This window comes from Lissotriton vulgaris, chromosome 4_1, assembly GCF_964263255.1.
Source record: "Lissotriton vulgaris chromosome 4_1, aLisVul1.2, whole genome shotgun sequence".
Taxonomy (NCBI): Eukaryota; Metazoa; Chordata; class Amphibia; order Caudata; family Salamandridae; genus Lissotriton; species Lissotriton vulgaris.
The window spans coordinates 2014287687-2014306002 of NC_141691.1; the positions used below are offsets into that span (position 1 = coordinate 2014287687).

An 18316-nucleotide genomic window follows, 5' to 3' on the forward strand; every position below is an offset into this window, starting at 1 on the left:
AAGGTGGAGGGCCGAAATTATGATTTTGTGGAGGTCCTTGCCACGGTTGTGGCCAATTTTGGCCTCTACGTCCCCTTCCTCTTGTGCTGTTCGAGCCCGTACTGGACCCACTTGAGACGGAGCTGTTGTCATCAGAGTTATCTTGCCCTTTAGTCGGTGCAGTGTAATCGTCATCGGCATAGGGGTATGTTTTCGAGTAACTGAACCTTTTCAGGTCCTTTTCAAACTTTTTCATTTTAGTTTGGGTTAAGTATTCATTGTACTCAGAAATCTCTCGGTTCTGGTCCTCAAGTTTTTTCTTGTAACCAGTAAGAGTGGTCTTGAAATGTGTCTCTGATGCCTGGATTTCTATGACTATGGAGTCAGATAGGCGTTTAGCAGTCTTGATGATGAGTACCAACCAGTCTCTGGTACAGTGCCACGCTATTTGGGCCCAGTCCTTCCTGAAGGTAACGTCATCCAGGAAGATCCTGGGGCGTTGGTAACTAGCAGTCCCCTTGGTGCTGTATTGGTTCGCAGATATTGTGCGAGGACGATGCCATGTAGGATCGTGCGAATCCGGTTCCGTTTTTTCTCAGTGAGAGCGTCGCAATCTGAAGTCTGTGCTACGGTAGAAGCTGTAGAGAAATCTGCCTGGAGTGAAGGGTCTGAGAGGATTTCACTGATGTCATCCTCCGTGTAGGTTAGGCCAAAGTTTTGCACCATGGTGTTAAGGTGTCAATATATCTCTCGCAGCTGTGCGCTGCCAAGTATCAGCAAATCAAAACGGAGAGAGAGGACTAGATAAGCCAGTCCGAATCCCCAAATTAATATGTAATTATCAAAAAAGGACTAGCTAGGTTGTGTTTATAAAGGGAGACTCAGTACGTATGATGGCAAACCATTTGGTTTGGTTGTTAAGCCCTCACCCACCGACCTAGTCGGTGGCATGCTTCATCATCGGGCCCACCACAGTGACGCCGAATGCGTCCCGGGTGTGCTTCGACTCCAGATTACTGACGAGCTGGTATACTTCTCTGAGTGTGCTGTGAGGGGGTGTATAAGAAAGTGATTTAAAAGCTATGCTGTAGGTCCCAGTGCCCGAGGGTATATAGAACTTTAATAGCTGGGCCCACGCTAGCGTATAAAAAGGCAACCTCCTGTGATGACCTGTGTTACAACGTACAACACGGACTCTAATCAGGTGTCCAGCATTATCAAGAAGAACTGGAAAATAATCAATTCTGGCACCAGGAAGTGGGACCTCCCTCGCTTTGCCTTTAAGAGAGCTAAAAACTTAAGGGACCAGTTGGTCTCGACAAGACCCAGAAAAAACCAACGTCCCTCAGGCAACACTATCCTCAATGCGTGGGGGCTGCCCAAACTAACTGGACATCAACCATGCAACAATTGCAGTGTCTGCCATCTGACCACTCCATCCAAAACACTCAATCTCGAAGATGGCAAAGTTTGGACGCAACGGCAGTTCACCAATTGCAATTCTGCTAACTTGGTGTACTTAATAACATGCCATTGCGGCCTAAGATACGTCGGGATGACGACCAGAAAAGTAAGGACAAGAATGACCGAACACAGGAGCACCATGAGGTGTGGCAAGAATATCAGTAAATTAACAGAACATTTCCTGTCGCACAACCATACTCCTAACGATTTTTCGTGGACAGTCATCGAGAAATTCGACAACTGTGATGAGAGAACCCTTCACACAAAAGAACAGCGGTGGATTTACCGCCTTTCCACCCACTTGACTGGACTTAATGATTCCATACCATGGAATTCATTGAATTGCTGAGCCCTGTTCCCGTCTGGACTCGTGGCCCTGTCCCTTCCTACAGTCCCTCTGTGCTACTCTTTCCAAATGTAAACAATTATACACTTCTGCGCATGCGTAGCCCATGAGCACTTGACACTGATCATTCTACATGCGCAGCTACTCCCCTTGCTCCACCCCTCTGCAGGTACCGCCCTTCCTGAACGAGTATAAATATCAGAACGCTCCTGATCTCCACTCACTCGGGACACCGCAGCAGGACTACAGGTTCATGGAGCACAGAGGCCGGTAATCTCGTAAGTACTGAGATACAACCTTCACGTCGAAATAGGTAAGCTACCTTCTCTCCCAACAGGTTCTAATCCCTGCCTCCCTAAAAAACTTTTAGGGTCCGCTCTTCCCTGCCTGGTGACCTTTGAGGCTTTAACAGCAAATAGCATGTGTGAGGAAACAGAATTACCTATGCTTGATTCTCACTCATTGACTATCTTCCGCTGTTTAGTCCACCACTTTCACTTCGCTTAGTAACGCCTTATATCTCACTGTCGCCATATAATTTCATGGCCACGTTAAAATCCCGCCGGTAGAGGTCGTTCACACACCTTTAACTTGCCGGCAGTGCGTTGTGTTTTTGGTATAAAATACTTACCTGACTTTACCATGTACGTCTGTCTTCGTCCTCTATGTTTTGTGTACAGTAAAGCGGAGGGAACCCCCCTCCACACACGTATAGCACCTTAGCGTGTGCGACACATTTTAAAAATCACTTCACTTAATATTAATTTTTTCACCCACACTCTCATTGGTCCTGAGGAAAGCCAGTTTTATAACAAGAAAAGGCCTGGCTGAAACATGTCGACCACATAGGACGCGGGAGTTCATAATTCGCTCCACCGCGTCCGCTTGCCTTTTTATACGCTAGCGTGGGCCCAGCTATTAAAGTTCTATATACCCTCGGGCACTGGGACATACAGCATAGCTTATAAATCACTTTCTTATACACCCCCTCACAGCACACTCAGAGAAGTATACCAGCTCCTCAGTAATCTGGAGTCGAAGCACACCCGGGACGCATTCGGCGTCACTGTGGTGGGCCCGATGATGAAGCATGCCACCGACTAGGTCGGTGGGTGAGGGCTTAACAACCAAACCAAATGGTTTGCCATCATACGTACTGAGTCTCCCTTTATAAACACAACCTAGCTAGTCCTTTTTTGATAATTACATATGATAAATAAATAACATTACAACATATTACATCACGGATGGTGGCAGCTCAAATTGCAGAAGAGTGTTTGTTTTTCCTTCTTCAAATGTTTTCAGTTTCTGGGCGAATATAATGTCAAATAAAATCTGTCATAGTTCTCAGTAGCACATCATTCAAGATGAGAAATATTTACATGATATTAACAACATGTCTATAGATGTATGTACATTTCCTCGTACCCATTAAGCCCAAATGGAACCTTTGTTCGGAAACGTATAATTAATTTGGATTCCAGACGTCTCAGCTTCAAGACACTCAAGATTACCTCCTCTTTTATGTATCAGTACCATTGCTAGTCCTGAATACTTCATGTCCATCCAAGTGCGAACGGAATGTGTTCTCATATGTTTAGCCATCGCATAGGTGTCATCTTTCAACAGGACACCCCATAACATCCAGTTGTGGCAGTCTCTACCAGAATATTGCACTATATGTGGATAATTTCCTCGCACCAATAGTGCCCACTCTTAGCTCTTATATCAAAGACACTGGAGACTTTTTGAGAATTCTTATGGAGACCATCTGGCAGCCAGACTACTTATTAGTCACCATTGACATTGTGTCATTGTGTACATCTATAGACCATGATGTTGGAATAAAGGCTACCTCTTATTTTCTCAAACAGAGACCCATCAGAGAACAAAAACACTCAGCCATGCTGATAGAAATGATAGAACTCTGCCTCAAGAACAATATTTTTCTGTTCAACAAAAAGCTGTACTCCCAAAAGTGTTGAACTGCTATGGGAGTTTCTTTCTCTCCAAGCTCTGCAAATCTCATGATGGAGTGGTGGGAGAAGTGCATAGCTTGGAAAGAGGAAAATGACAAGCATACAGCGAGGGTAGCCTTATAGCTTCGTTTTATAGATGATCTTTTCCTTCTATGGAGAGGAACTGAGATCCAGTTCTTGGATTATCTGGCAATTCTTAATAACAATGAATGTGGGTTGAAATTTACCCATAACATCCACACGAATCAAATTGAATTCCTGGACACGAGGGTGTATATTTTGCCCTCAAATATAAAGTGAATTTACATTTTGCTTAATTGCCCGCAGTTTTCTCTAATTTACTTGAATTTATTTTTAATTTACATGACAGCAAATTATTTGAATTTTGAACACCCCTAGTAAATATCAGTTGGAATTCTTGCTGTTTCAGTTACCATTCACTCTACCCTGAAGGGGTGCATGCACTGATATGTCACACTTCAACTGTAATACCGTATTACAGTTGAGAAGCTACATAATTTTCTTATTACTGATGACTAGTGATGTCACAACTAAAATGTCATGAGAAAATTAGACACAGGCTATTTTTTACGGAATAAAATGTCTCCCATAACATTTTTATTGCTTCTCACATTGATTAACCTGGAGACCTCTCTCTCTAGACTAACACTTTCATTGGATGATGTAATCCTGTGATATCATAACATGTCATAGAACATGTCCTAAGTGATGTAATATGCGAGGTCATAAGAAGAGCATGGCGGGGGCGCAAGTCATAGTTAGTTCTGCTAACTAGAACTGGTGAATGTCTGTGTTTTTTTTCTTTAAAACGTTAATGTTGTCACTGACATATTCTCCGTTACTTTAACCTTTGTTTTGTTTTCAGTGAATCTCTAAGTTTTTAAAAAACAAAACAGATTTTTTATCAAACCTATCTAAAATGTTACTTTAACTTTTGTTTCTTTCAGTGAATTTTTCGCTTTTGTTTTAACATAAAGTAATAATTTATTACCATATTTAAATCTAAACCCCTGTAGTGCACAGTCAGAGGTTGTGCGCAGCTGGTTGTTTTCCACCAGGCAGCCAACGCTAATCTGCACATTGTCTTTGACGTGCATAGTAGGGGGTTGACCATAGGGTGGCCAATCCATCCAGAACCAGCACCGTTGCTTACTACTAACATGGAAGGGGTGGGGTCAAACGGATGTAGCTTGTAGGTGATTTGGCACCTTTGTATTCTCAGCATCAATTAAAAGGCAGAACCATAGAACAGACAAAAGGATCTGAGAGGCAACAAGAATAACTTATAATTGAGTAAAGGCAAAATTGCCAGACATAAATGCCGGAACCTGACACGGTTTAATTCTAAAGATGCTGATTATGGCTCTGCATCATTAGTGTTTATACAAAATACTCTCATTACACAGCTCTTCATTGAAGACTCTCAGGGGCATATTATCAAGGGGGTTTATCTCCGCTTTTTTGGCTTTAAAAGCCAAGAAAGCGGAGATAAAATTATCTCCCTATTACCTAGCTGTCGCTAACACCAGTTAGCGACAGCTAGTAGGAGATAGCGGCCTTCTTGGGCCCCGCTTTGCATGCCAGTGAAATTTATCACTAATGACATACAAAGTGGGCGTGCCAAGATGTTAGCGACTGGAAACAGTCGCTAACATCGCTATCTCCTATTACCAACTTTTGGAGATATTTGCGCTAAGCGCAAATATCTCCAAAAGCTAACACCTGTACTGAGCAGTTCTTAGCCATGTTATCCAATGGGAGGTGGATAACATGGCTAAGAGCATTAGCTCGGTAATGCATGAATATCGCTGACTTTTCAGCGATATTCATGCATTTCGGCCGATTTTTATCGCTTAGGAGATAAACCTTGATAATAGCAAGGTTCCTAAGCGATAAAAATCGCCGCAACACGGCGATAAAAATATTGCGGCTAAGCCAACATAGCGATAATTATCGCTAGTTGTTGGTAATATGCCCCTCAGTGTCTAATTTTTTGAACACATGAATGCAGAAGAAAATCTACCAACATACCTTCTGAGTATTTTTAATGGTTTACCAAACTGAAACTAACACTGATACTAAGGAGTTTTACTTCTTGGATGCCCTGAAGAAGCCCGGATACGAGCAAAATTGACAATTCATCAAACAACATGAAATAAAGGATCTAATTTATAAAGATAAACTTCATTTCATCTGTTCATGCCTGGCAATTTCGCCTTTACTCAATTATAAGTTGTTCTTGTTACCTCTCAGTTGTTTTCGGCTGCTGCTTAATTATTTGTGGTTCTGGCTGGTGGCGAACCATTTTTTGAGGTGGGCAACTGTGAACTTGATAGAGTCTTTGAATATTATAGCTACACATGATTGTGCAATAATTGGGTCCCCTAGCCGCCATTGTTTGGGAGAACCATAGACTCGGGTCTTAGACCACTAGTCTTGGACACTCACTACAGAAGAGATTGTGTTTCAATAAATCAAAGACACATTTCAAAAGTGGAGGCGGCAGCGCTCCTCCCCCTCCAGTCTCATTAGGCCCTGAAGACTCCATCGCCCATGGACTTATTTTTATCTAAGGGGAGGGGAGCCGAATACAATTCAAGGAGGGGGGCCATGTGCCCCCTTCACCATATTTAGTGAATTGGGCCCTGGGGGATGAGGTACCTGGGGCCGAATACAGCACCGGGAAGGGGGCTGTGGGGCCCCCTCTCCTTAATTAAACAGACCCAGCAGACAGTTCTTTCTGTTATTTTTAGGTGGAGTAGTCACATGGACCCCATGCCTGGGCATATTTCAGCCTTGGGGACCCCCTCCCCCGGGGCCTGTGCATAATTTTAAGAGGAGGATGGCCACTTTTGGCCCTGGGGCCCCTGTCCTTTCATTGAGGACCGAAGGTAGAGCCCCAAGGCCCCAGTGGTCCCAGCCGGCTGCATGCATACAGCGGGAGCCAGGATTGCTCCCACCCACAGGGAGCAGCTAATAATGCTGCTCCCTGTGGGCGGGAGCAATCTTTTCATTTGATTCTCTGCTCGCTTCAGTGTGGGCTGGGAAACAGATGAAAAGAGCGTTCCCATTGTGGGAGCATATCTGGAGCTCATGTCTGCTGAGAGAGGACTTGGTGTTTGCTCCCGCCAGGTGGGAGTTTTGAAAATACTCCCACTAAGCAAGAGCAAATACAAGTGTCCCTGCCTGCGCTGGTGCGGGGAGGGAAAGCCATATGTCCAGCTAGTGGGCTCCTGGCCTGGACATAGCATCCTAGCCGGCTCCGGGAGATGGGTTCCACAAGGCTATTAATAGCTCAGAGAGGGAGGCTGCGGGGGGAACCAAGAGATTAGAAAAATCCCATGGACTTGAAACACACTGGTCAGTTCATACCAATACTGCAGCCCACTGTTAACTGGGTGAGCCAGGCCTACACTGGGACTGTTGGCCCTATTACTGTGAATTTTCTGTTCCGAGTGCGGGCCTATGCTCTGCGGAAGCGCTTTAGTGAAAGATGACCGGCTGTTTGAAGCTACCAGTTTGTTTTCTAATTTGCAGTGGAAACTCAGCCTGCATTTGAAAGTGGGGCAGAGGGATCACCATGCAATCAGGTGAAGTGAGTGACTGCGCTTAACTTCCAGGGGCTTCCGGGGGTTCCAGGGACCTCTTTTTCCTTTTGGGAGCCCCTTTGAAGGCATGCTTACTCTACACCACCTCAATATGGCCCAGTCAGTGCACCCTCCAGACAGCTCCAATGCTCCCACATCTGTAATATAGCACAATCTGGCACAAGAGCTGAGTCAAAGTGTTTCCTAAAGTGTGGAGAGGATGTGGCTTTATGGCCAGAGCTGCTGACTTTGAACCTGGTTTGATCCTTGGTGTCACTCAATATCTTGTGGTTCTGAGCAAGTCACTTAAACTCCCTGTGCCTGTAGCAGAAAATGTGACCTCGTACAATATAACTGATGCTATTGTAAAGCCCTCCAAAACCTTAGATTCAAGATCACCCTATGTAAAACTTCCTAAACAATTAATTAGACCACATCCATTAGAACTGAGGTAGCACCCCCTTGAGATCACACGAGCACATACAATGGAACCGGGGTGATCTCTTACAGACAGGGATGCCCAAGTGTCTCCAGTCCCTCCTGACATCCTAAAGCGCCCTGTCTTTTCAGAAAGTAGGCACACATGTCCTATGCGCCCCTGCAGCACATAGTGAAATCGGCCCCTGATGCCTTGTATTCTAAGGTGCTAAAATTTCTTCACCTCGATCCTTATGAAGATTGATGAAATCCTGAAGCACCTCAGGCGAGCTGCTCAGTGTTACAATTTCATTATTGGAGGTCCAAGGAAGGCCCAGCCCCCTTCCATGTAGTCCCACAAAATCTCTTCACAAAAATCATTCAATCTTCCTCACAGTCCAGATTAGATGGGTTATATAAAAGTGAATTTCCTTTAAATCCATATGTGTCTATTTATTCATCTCTATATTTTCTGTAAAGCTCAGGTTCCTATCCTAAGATCGCTTCAAAGGTCTTTGGAGGTGTGGTTATGGGTAAGAGGGAGCCGCGAGTAGCTTTATACTACAATTACTGGAGCTGATGGTTGGGAAGTAGTGCAACACACATCAGGCAATGCCTGAAGTTGGCTCGCCATTGAATATCACCCCCAACAAGAGGACAAACCCTGAGATAGCAGACGTCCTGAGAGTCTGTGCATCAAGTAAAACTCACCTTAGGCTGCGTCTTTGTAATGGCTTGAAATAAGAAAGGGTTTCTAGAGGTACCATAGTTTTAGTGATATTGGTGCAGCCAAATTTACAAAGAACATTTCCGCCATCGATTGAGGTTCTAATGACCCGCGCCCAAAAACATGTTCAATGGATCGGCACATCAGACCCACCCCTACAGGGACTTTTGCCACAGATATTTAATAGAAGACTGGGAAATGACTGCATCTGACTGAAGCCCATTGCGAACTATATAGATTTACTTCATAACTGCAAATTTGTTTAGAAGCATCAGCATTCTAGTTCGTTGCGCTGTATAATTCTGCGAGAGTATAATCAAGTCAGTTATACAACAGAGGAGAAGCCGAACTATATTCCAATCCGCTCTACAAAATTCTTACAGAGTAAAATATTATTCTGCAAGAGTATAATATGGTCATCTGTGTACAGCATATGAGTACCTTTGAAAAGATCACAGCAATAATCCGTCCACATAGTGGCATTATAGTGGTTTCTAGGTGGACCTTTGGGGGTCTTTATCTGTTTGATGCTGATGTTACAGCCTCCCCTACTGTTCCTCCTGAATTTCTCTCTATTACAAAAATTGACCTACTGATTCTATGTGACATCATCGCTTACACCACTCAATATCTTCCTCACTGTGCAGGCCACGTGCAGAGTCGCAAGTGCATTGAGGAGGTGATTCAGCTGGCCGCAGAAGAAAACCTTCTTCTCTTCATTGATGAGGTACGTTCGGTGGTCTATGGTCAATGATCTTCCAGTCTCCCACCCTGATGTTCACCGTAGAGATAACAATCTCAGGGACACCTTCTTGCACAAAAACATAATTGATTGTATTTTCCTCTATCTAAGCATCCTGCAAAATGAAGCACACATAAAAAGAGGAAACAATGACGAGAAATAAAATTAATTCTCCTTGTTGCTGCACTCCTGCACCCCCCCTGGGGAGGCGTAGGAATCTGACACATTCCCAGGTTTACAAAATGGTGTAAATCTGTGCATGTAGTGTATAAAACAAGGGCCCCCTGAGAAAAGAACTAGCTGTACCCCTAGGTCAGGGATAAATCATATAGGTAAACAACAACCTAGGCAGACAAAATGCTTGTCAAATGAATATTACATGGGCGAGGGACCATTTTCAAAGTGAGGTTAAAAACAAAATTTATTGGCAAATACATCAAAAATTCATAAAATATTTCAGAATAGTTTCAGTGAGACAAACATTTAATAAAAATAGTTCAAAGAACTATAAGTAAATAAACAACGTGAAGGACAATCACTATATAAAAAGAATAATTTAAAAACTAGAATACAGAGGAAATATTTGTGGCACAAAAGTAATAAATCTCGACGCGTGTTTCAGCGACCAGCGCCTTCTTCAGGACAAGCCACAAAGTAACCTAAGTAATAATAATCATTATATATTAAAATCAAATAAATACATCACATACAGAATTGATAAGAAGCGAAAAACATGTACTAACTTCCAAGTAACAAATACTATTATATTTTAGCCAACATTTGTTAAAACACCTCAAAGAATTATCGTACATTGACATGCTAAATTTGGTCCAAAGCGCATCTGTAGACAAGTTCATTATATTAACTATTTACTTATAGTTCTTTGAACTATTTTTATTAAATGTTTGTCTCACTGAAACTATTTTGAAATATTTTATGAATTTTTGATGTATTTGCCAATAAATTTTGTGTTTAACCTCACTTTGAAAATGGTCCCTCGCCTATGTAATATTTATTTGACAACCATTTTGTCTGCCTAGGTTATTATTTACCTATATGTAAATCTGTGCATGTGTCAGGCTCCATGGATGTTGTCTGTGAGCACCCAAAACAACACTCATGCAATGCCCCTTTGATGCAGAGTAATGCATGAAAGCACCACATATTTACAAGTGCAAGGAAAGTCATGCAGGGTGACTTTAAGTGGCCTTGTTAATATGGACAGACGTGGGTCCCAGGCATTCCACACCACTTGGAGTCAAGCTAGCCGGGCTGATGAGAGGTGTTACCTCGAAACCGGTCCGGTCCTCGGATGCTTGATTCCGTTCTGGGAAGGACATGGCTTTTGTAGTTCGGACTGGACTGTTCCCATGGGGCAACAGGGTCAGAGCTGATTTGCATATCGCCATTGTCTAACCCAGGGTGGTGTGGAGTGCAAAAAAACGATGGATTTGGGCCCAGATCTTTTGACTGGGGGAATGTGTGACATTGATCCACATTCGGTCCATCACTTGTTATTTTTGCAATTGTTAATATGGACAGGCACACTGCGCCGCAGGTGCATCAAAAAAAAAGTGACACACCGGCAGCTCAAAGGCTATGTAAATCTGGCCTATAGCATTTTATGGCTTAACAGGTGAGCAACACCATTCAATCAAGGCTTCCTGCAATTAGTAACAATTCATTGTACATCTATACTAATATAATAAATAGAGAGCCCAAACCTTTGAGGCGGGTAATCTCAGGAACCATAGCACCAATCACAACACCCAATACAGCGTTGGAAAGAGCAGTTGCAGCAGAAGGACATAGGCTATGCAGATGCCCACCATATACATTTAAAAGGTAAAAGAACCATGCCAGCAAAGTAGTCCCTTGTGGGCGTTTCTGCGTTGTGCTGTGGGCGTGTCTTGGGGCTTGTGCTACGTTCCGCCCTTCATGCCATGTCTCATATTGTGTGCTCTGGGCGTGTGCTGGGGGCGTGGGCCTGTGCGGGGCGCGGGATTACGGGAAAAAAAAACGAGTGTTGTGCCCAATATTTCATTGTTTTTTCTCTTCCCAGGTTCTGTACATTCCAGCTCCGGGTGTCCACCCTGCTCCCTTTAAATACCCCTGCAGCCCATAATCATAACCCACCCTTACTGCTCAAAATACCCCAACACCCTTAAACACTAACCCATCTTAACGCTATAAATATACCCTGTACCCCAAAACCCAAACCTATCCCTAAACCCTAAAAATACCACTGTACCTCAAAACCCAAACCTAGCCCTGAACCCTATAAATACCCCTGTACCTCAAACCCCAAACCTACCCCTGAACCCTAAAAATACCCCTGCACCCCAAAACCCAAACCTAGCCCTGAACCCTAAAAATACCCCTGTAACCCAAAACCCAAACCTACCCCTGAACCCTAAAATACCCCTGTACCCCAAACCTAGCCCTGAACCCTTAAAATACCCCTGTACCCCAAAACCCAAACCTACCCCTGAACCCTAAAAATACCCCTGTACCCCAAAACCCAAACCTAGCCCTGAACCATAAAAATAACCCTGTACCCCAAATCCCAAACCTACCCCTGCACCCTAAAATATCCCTGTGCCCCAAAACCCAAACCTAGCCCTGAACCCTAAAAATACCCCTGTACCCCAAAACCCAAACCTAGCCCTGAACCCTTAAAATATCCCTGTACCCCAAACCCCAAACCTACCCCTGAACCCTAAAAATACCCCTATACCCCAAAACCCAAACCTAGCCCTGAACCCTAAAAATACCCCTGTACCCCATTACCCAAAACTATGTCTGAACACTTAAAATACCCAAACACCCCAAAACATATACCCCAGTACCCCAAAACATATACCCTTATACCCATACTTACCTTATCCAAACATTAGAAAAAACCATGCTTTTACCATTCATGCATTTACAACGAATTTCGTTGTAAATGTATGCGTGGTAAAAGCATATCAAATGTAATGCCATGCGTTATAATGGGATTGCGGAGTCATGGTACTTTCGTAATGAAAGTATGCGGAGTGATGGTACGCGGAAAGAAAGTTGCAGAATTATGGGTGTTTACCCTCCCCGGTAAGTACATTGGTGGCACGGCGGCCTACATCTCCAGCAACATACTCATATTTTTTCACCACCCATTTGAAAAATGCACAGGTCTCTCTCATTGATGGCCAGCACCGACATACACTTTTAGACACACCTCCCGCCACAAGTTCTAGAATTGCGAACTTTAGAGCTGGGGAGCTACGTTTGAATTTCTGCATCAGCTCAACATCCTGTGATTCCAGGCAAATCGCTTTGTCTCCCCATGCCTACCACAAATGAATGTGTTCTTCTGTAATGTAAATTGTGCTCATGCCATGTTGTCGAGTTTGCGCTATATAATATTGAAAGTAAAAATAAAGTAGGGAAACTCGAGTTCACACACTACTGAACGCGCACTCTTAAGTGCATCAGAAGTGCACTGTGAATCGGAGCATTTCACAGGCCTGTCACAGATAAGAAATGCTATCAAAACGAAATCCTACAAAACAATATACTACTGTCCGGCAGCAATTCATACCCGGACAACGTCGGGCGGGCTGCTAGTGGATATATATATATAGCAACCAATGTGAGGTGCAGCAGATGTCTAAATGAAGAAAGAGTTAGCTTGCTTTTTCAAGGTCAACACAGGAGGACAGTTGACCTGCACAGATATGTTTGGTGTTGGTGAGAGGAGCACTACTCAGGGGGTCACAATTCGCAAGCTTAGATCTGATCATATGGATTTTTCTCATCATGGGCACTGTCACATTGTTTGTTTATCTTTCACATACCTTTGGTAGGTTTTCTAAAATTCTGGTGGACTCTGACCTGCTAGAACCCTTGAAGCACACCCTTCAAAAACATGTCCTGATATTATAGTCCAAACAGTTTCCACTTGTGTAAAATTATGCTAAATCCCACAATGCAAAATGTCAAGGGTTTTTGTGAATTTCATTTAATATGAAATTTGGAAATTTCCGGAGTGTCATTAAAATTTCCCTCGGACTTCAACACTACTAAGGTTCTGTTCTGTTTCCTCAGATGAACCAGGATGCGGTGTTCGCCCCAGGATTCCAGTTCCATTCTTTTAAGAAGGTCCTGTTTGAGATGGGCCCGCCGTACTCAGAGGAGGTGCAGCTAATATCATTCCATTCCATCTCCAATGCAGTTTTCGGAGAGTGAGTAAATCAGGAAGGGGATTGCATTTTCATGGTCCACCTTTGTTCCGCAGTTCACCTAATTAAAAAGAAAAAACTATCCTGAGCAATTGGTGTAAAGGTGGGAGCCACCCATAAGGAATTGGGGAGATGACATTACCCAGTGTTTCTGATCAACATTTTCCTTTTGTGGAGTGCAAAAATACATTTTATATAAAGAGCTTACAACATAGTCAAAATTTACAGCAGCAAGCAGAGATTTCAGGAATTCTGAAGGGGGACTTGTTGCCTGGATACAGCTAAAAATGTTTAAATGTGGTGCAGGGGAGGCAGTCATAGAACAATCACCCTTCGGCCAACCATTTAAATTATGCTCTTTGGTGTTGGGTCTGGGCCGGGTAGATTCCTGGCGACGACAGCATGCGGAGGAGCAGGGCTACTCTTATTTCTCAATTGTGCATGAATCGTTTTCAGAGCTGGGCTATGTCTCCGCCCGGCTGCAACAGTTGGGAGAGTGTTGGATGCGGAATTCCTCCCCAGGGGTCTGTCGGACCACTTCCTGGTCGCGCTTAGGTTACGGCTCGGCCATGCGCGGCCGCCCTTTCGTTGGCGTCTCTCCCCCTGGCATCTGCAAGATGACCAGTACAGGGTTCATTTGTGGCAGGCCATCAAACACTATCGAGATATCAATGTGGGCTCGTTGACGACCACTACTCCAGTGTGGGAAGCAATGAAATCAACCATTCGTGGTGTGGACATTTCGTATTGATCCACGGCGCTCCAAGAAAGAGTCCTTGGTGCGCTCGGAGGCCCACCTGTTGGAATTCGAACATGCAGGTATAGAGGAGGGGAGGCACTGGCACGTCGACAACTGCTAGTGGTGATGCAATCGCACACGGACTTGTTGCTGGATGAGGCCCGATTGGCGTGGCTGGCGTCCCGCAGTAGGATCTATCATTGGGGCGATAAGTCCAGTAAACTGCTCCATTGACTATGTCAGGGGGCGGTGAGTTCCCTTGATCTCCCAGGGATTCTGGGGCTCGATGGGAGAGCATTGAGTGATCCCTTAGTTCTTGCTGAGAGTTTTGTGCATTACTATGCCGATTTGTATGCCCCATTGGAGTCCCTGTCAGACTTTCGCTCGGATCTTCTGCTACGGTCTCTCTCTGATGAGGCTCGAATGGCCTCAGATCTCCCAATTATGGTAGAGGAACTGGGTACTGCGTTAGGTGACCTGAACTCCGGGAAGGCCCTAGGGCCCAACGGATTCCCCTGTTAGTTCTTTAAGAGATACTTCTCGCAACTGGGACCCCATCTCCTAGAGGTGGTCGAGGAGGCGCATGAGCGTGTCCGCCTTCCACGGGACTGGAGACACTCCAAGGTGGTCGTTTTTCAAAAGCCGGCCCGACCTCCGGACCAACATTCTTCATACTGCCCTATTTTGCTGCTGAATATTGAGGCCAACTTCTTGGCCAAGGCCTTGGCCACTCGCCTTCACTCCCATATCACTTCGCTGGTCCATGTCGTCCAGGCGGGCTTCATGCCTCAACGGGCAACATGGAAAAACAACAGTTGATGGACAGAATGCAAAACAATGTCATACATTCACCCCAGTACAGAGATCTGGGCCTAAATCCATCGTTTTTTTACACTCCACACCACCCCAGTTCAAACATGGCCATATGCAAATCAGCCTTGACCCTGTGCCTCATGGGAACAGTCCAGCCCGAACTGCCAAGCCATGTCTTTCCTGGACCGGAATCAAGCATCCTAGGACCGGTTTCTGGCTATCAGCTGTCTTCAGCCAGGATAGCTTGACTCCAGTGGTGTGGAGAGCATGGGACTCACGTCTGAGCATACCCATCCCACTCGGGGTGACAAATGCAAAAACAACAGTTGATGGACAGAATGCAGAACAATATCATACATTCACCCCAGTACAGAGGTCAACATGGCACAACATTCGGCAGGCGCGCATTGCCATTGACATTATTCGGAGGCTGGTTGTCCCAACAGCGCTTCTGTTGGAAGATATGGATAGGGCTTTCAATTCCCATAGTTGGTCATATCTTTTTGCGCTCCTGGATAGTTTGAATCTGGGCCCACGCTTTTGACATATTTAAAACTTCTTTATACGCAGCTCCTGGCATCGGTCCGGGTTGTGGGAGCTGTATCCTTCGCTTTTCTGATTGGGTGGGGCACCTGACAGGGGGGCCTGCTGTCGCCCTTTTTGTCCGCCCTTGCAACGGAGCCATTGGCAACTTGGGTGCAGATAAACACACAAGTGGCAGGCTTTGAATGGGCGCCGGGACTATCGGACCATATCGCTCATTACGCGGACGATTTTCTTTTCTTTTTGACTAACGCTAACAGGACAGGCCACAGATTGTTGCGTATCATCGAAATATTCAGGGAGACTTCCGGCCTGTTTATGAACGCGGGTAAGTCCATGTTGTGGACACTGGGGAGTCAGGTGGAATTGGGTTCCTGGGCTTTTGCGGGCCAGGTCACCACGGTCGGTATGAAATATATGGGTGTCTTTTTATCCGCCTCAGCAGGCGAGTCTTGGGACCGCAATGTGGCACTGATCAGGATACGGGTGCGCAACGAATTGCGAACCTTGTCTTGAATGCTCCTTTCTCTTGCAGGCTGGTCGGCCATCTTGAAAATGGTCTTGTTACCGCCGTTGCTGTATCAGCTGCAAAATTATCCATTGCCTGTTAAGCCTTCTTGGTTCCGTCAGGTTAATTCGGTTCTGGGACAGTTCCTTTGGGCTAGGAAAACACCTAGGGTGGCACTCCGAACATGTTGTCAGTCCACGTATTGTGGCGGATTGGCCATCTCGGACGTTCAGTACTATTATGTAGCCTCGCAACTACTGATATTGAATGAATGGTGGTATGAGGACCTCTCGGATCCGGCATATGCAATGGAACGGTACCGGATGGGATGTCACAAGTGTAGTTTTCCAGTTGTGGAGGCAGGCCCTGCTTAGGATGGGGTGGTGGGGCAGACTCCCCTGTGGTCTAATGGTGGGTTGCCACAACTTGTGGGCCTGGGGGGCTTCCGTGACAGGGATAATATTGGGATCTTTACCCTAGGAGATGTTATGCTGGCACAGTTCTCAAATCTTTTCAGGATCTGCAGCTGGAATATCAGATGCCGAAAACACAATTTTGCAAATACTTGCAGTTCAGATAATCCATTCTACCTAGGGTTGCGGAGTTGAGTCTCTTCCCGAGTTTAGTCCTGTTGAAGCCAAAGTATTTATGTGTGACCTGCAAGACAACAAGATATCTTAAATATACCAAACCCTGGTGACCAATAGTCCCACCATGCTGGATAAACTTAGGAGGAGATGCAAAGAGGACCTGGATCCCTTGGACGAGGAGGACTGGACATAAGTGCTTGCGTCCCCTCGAGGAGCTGCGATAGCCATGCGTCTCCAGTTGATCCAATTTAACTATCTCCACCCTGTGTATTATACTTGTGTCCGGTTGTGGAGGGAGGGCTTGATAGAGACCCTCGTGTCCCTGCGGTGCGGCTCAGAGGATGGTACTCTATTTCACACAATTTGGCATTGCACAGTGTTAGAAAGTTTCGGGCGAGGATGGAGTTTTGGCCTGCCGTGCTGAGGTTTTGGGTTTGGGGCTCCCTTACTCCCCAAAATTGGTGCTGTTACATATAATGGAGGGAGTGGGGGGAATATTTATAAGCGCCAATTGATGATGCTAGGCCTTACTCTGGCTAAACTGGACATTGCACGTAAGTGGAAGGCTGGGGCTCCACCTCCACTTTCGGCATAGAAAAAAGGTTGGACTTTAATATGGGTTTGGAGGTTCCCATTTTTCAGGCACGTGGATGCCCGATGAAGCAATATTAGATCTGGAAGAGGTAGGAGGCATATCTGGACTTGGACCTAGAGCCCCCTGTTGTGAGGGATGTGGCACTCGAGGGATAAGCTGGGCAGGAGTTGTGGTTCTGGGCTTGTTGGGTCCTGCAAATAGTGCTCTTCATGTCTGGCCGACTGTGTGCTAATATTGATGTTGTGCATAGACAGTGTGGGGGTTTGCTTCCTTATTATTTCCGTTTCTGTATAATGTTTGTGTTAAACGTCAACGCAACATGTTTTGTGTAATATGTGGCAGGTTGTCTCTTGACAAAATAAAAATTGTTGTTAAAAAAACCAAAAAAAAACAATCCCCCCTACAAAGCAGACACCATTGCACCATGGCGCAAGGGTTTTTTTGCGTAGGCGCAAGGCAGCCCATTGTGCGCCAGCGCAGGGGAAAAGAAGAGGAATGAACCATAACTTGAAGATACAGTGCATTGCTGCCCTTTTCTTTTGACACACAGCAGTGCTGCAGGAAGGCTTGCTGCGTTGCCTTGCACAAAATATTGTAAATGAAGACCAGAGAGTTTAAAGAGGAGAGGGAGGAAACACCTTGTAAGAAAATATTGAGGGAAAGAAATAAGAGAGGCTTAGAGGTAAATCCACCTGTAAACAGAGGGAGGAAAAGAAAAACAAGGAAATCTTTGTGAATTTAAGGGAGGGCATTTAAAAAGCAAAGAAATAACAACCTGAGCTGGAGCATTTTTCACCCGGGTTGGTTTCAACAGCCTGGTGAAACATGTGTCATAACAAGTTCACCAAATGTGATTTGTTAAAACTATTTTATTCAGGTTGGGTTTTCATTAGAAATTTTTAGAATCTATGGCTCAATATAGGAATCTCAAATAACATTACATTTGCCCTGTAGTCACCAAAAGGGTCCACTTAAAAGAGAGATTTAACCAACAGATACTCTGCACACTATACAGAGCCTATTAGGGACCTGTCCCAGGCTTCATA

At 45.0% G+C, this 18316-nt stretch overlaps 1 protein-coding gene across 1 annotated transcript in view; it reads left to right on the forward strand.

Moving 5' to 3' along the window:
- Window positions 1–18316, forward strand: part of LOC147724878 (alanine aminotransferase 2-like) — a 164825-nt gene that overhangs the window by 130329 nt on the left and 16180 nt on the right. The window contains exons 6-7 of the mRNA XM_086966404.1: window positions 9168–9247; window positions 13349–13485. Coding sequence (XP_086822530.1) covers window positions 9168–9247; window positions 13349–13485 — 217 coding nt within the window. The remainder of the gene's footprint in view (window positions 1–9167; window positions 9248–13348; window positions 13486–18316) is intronic.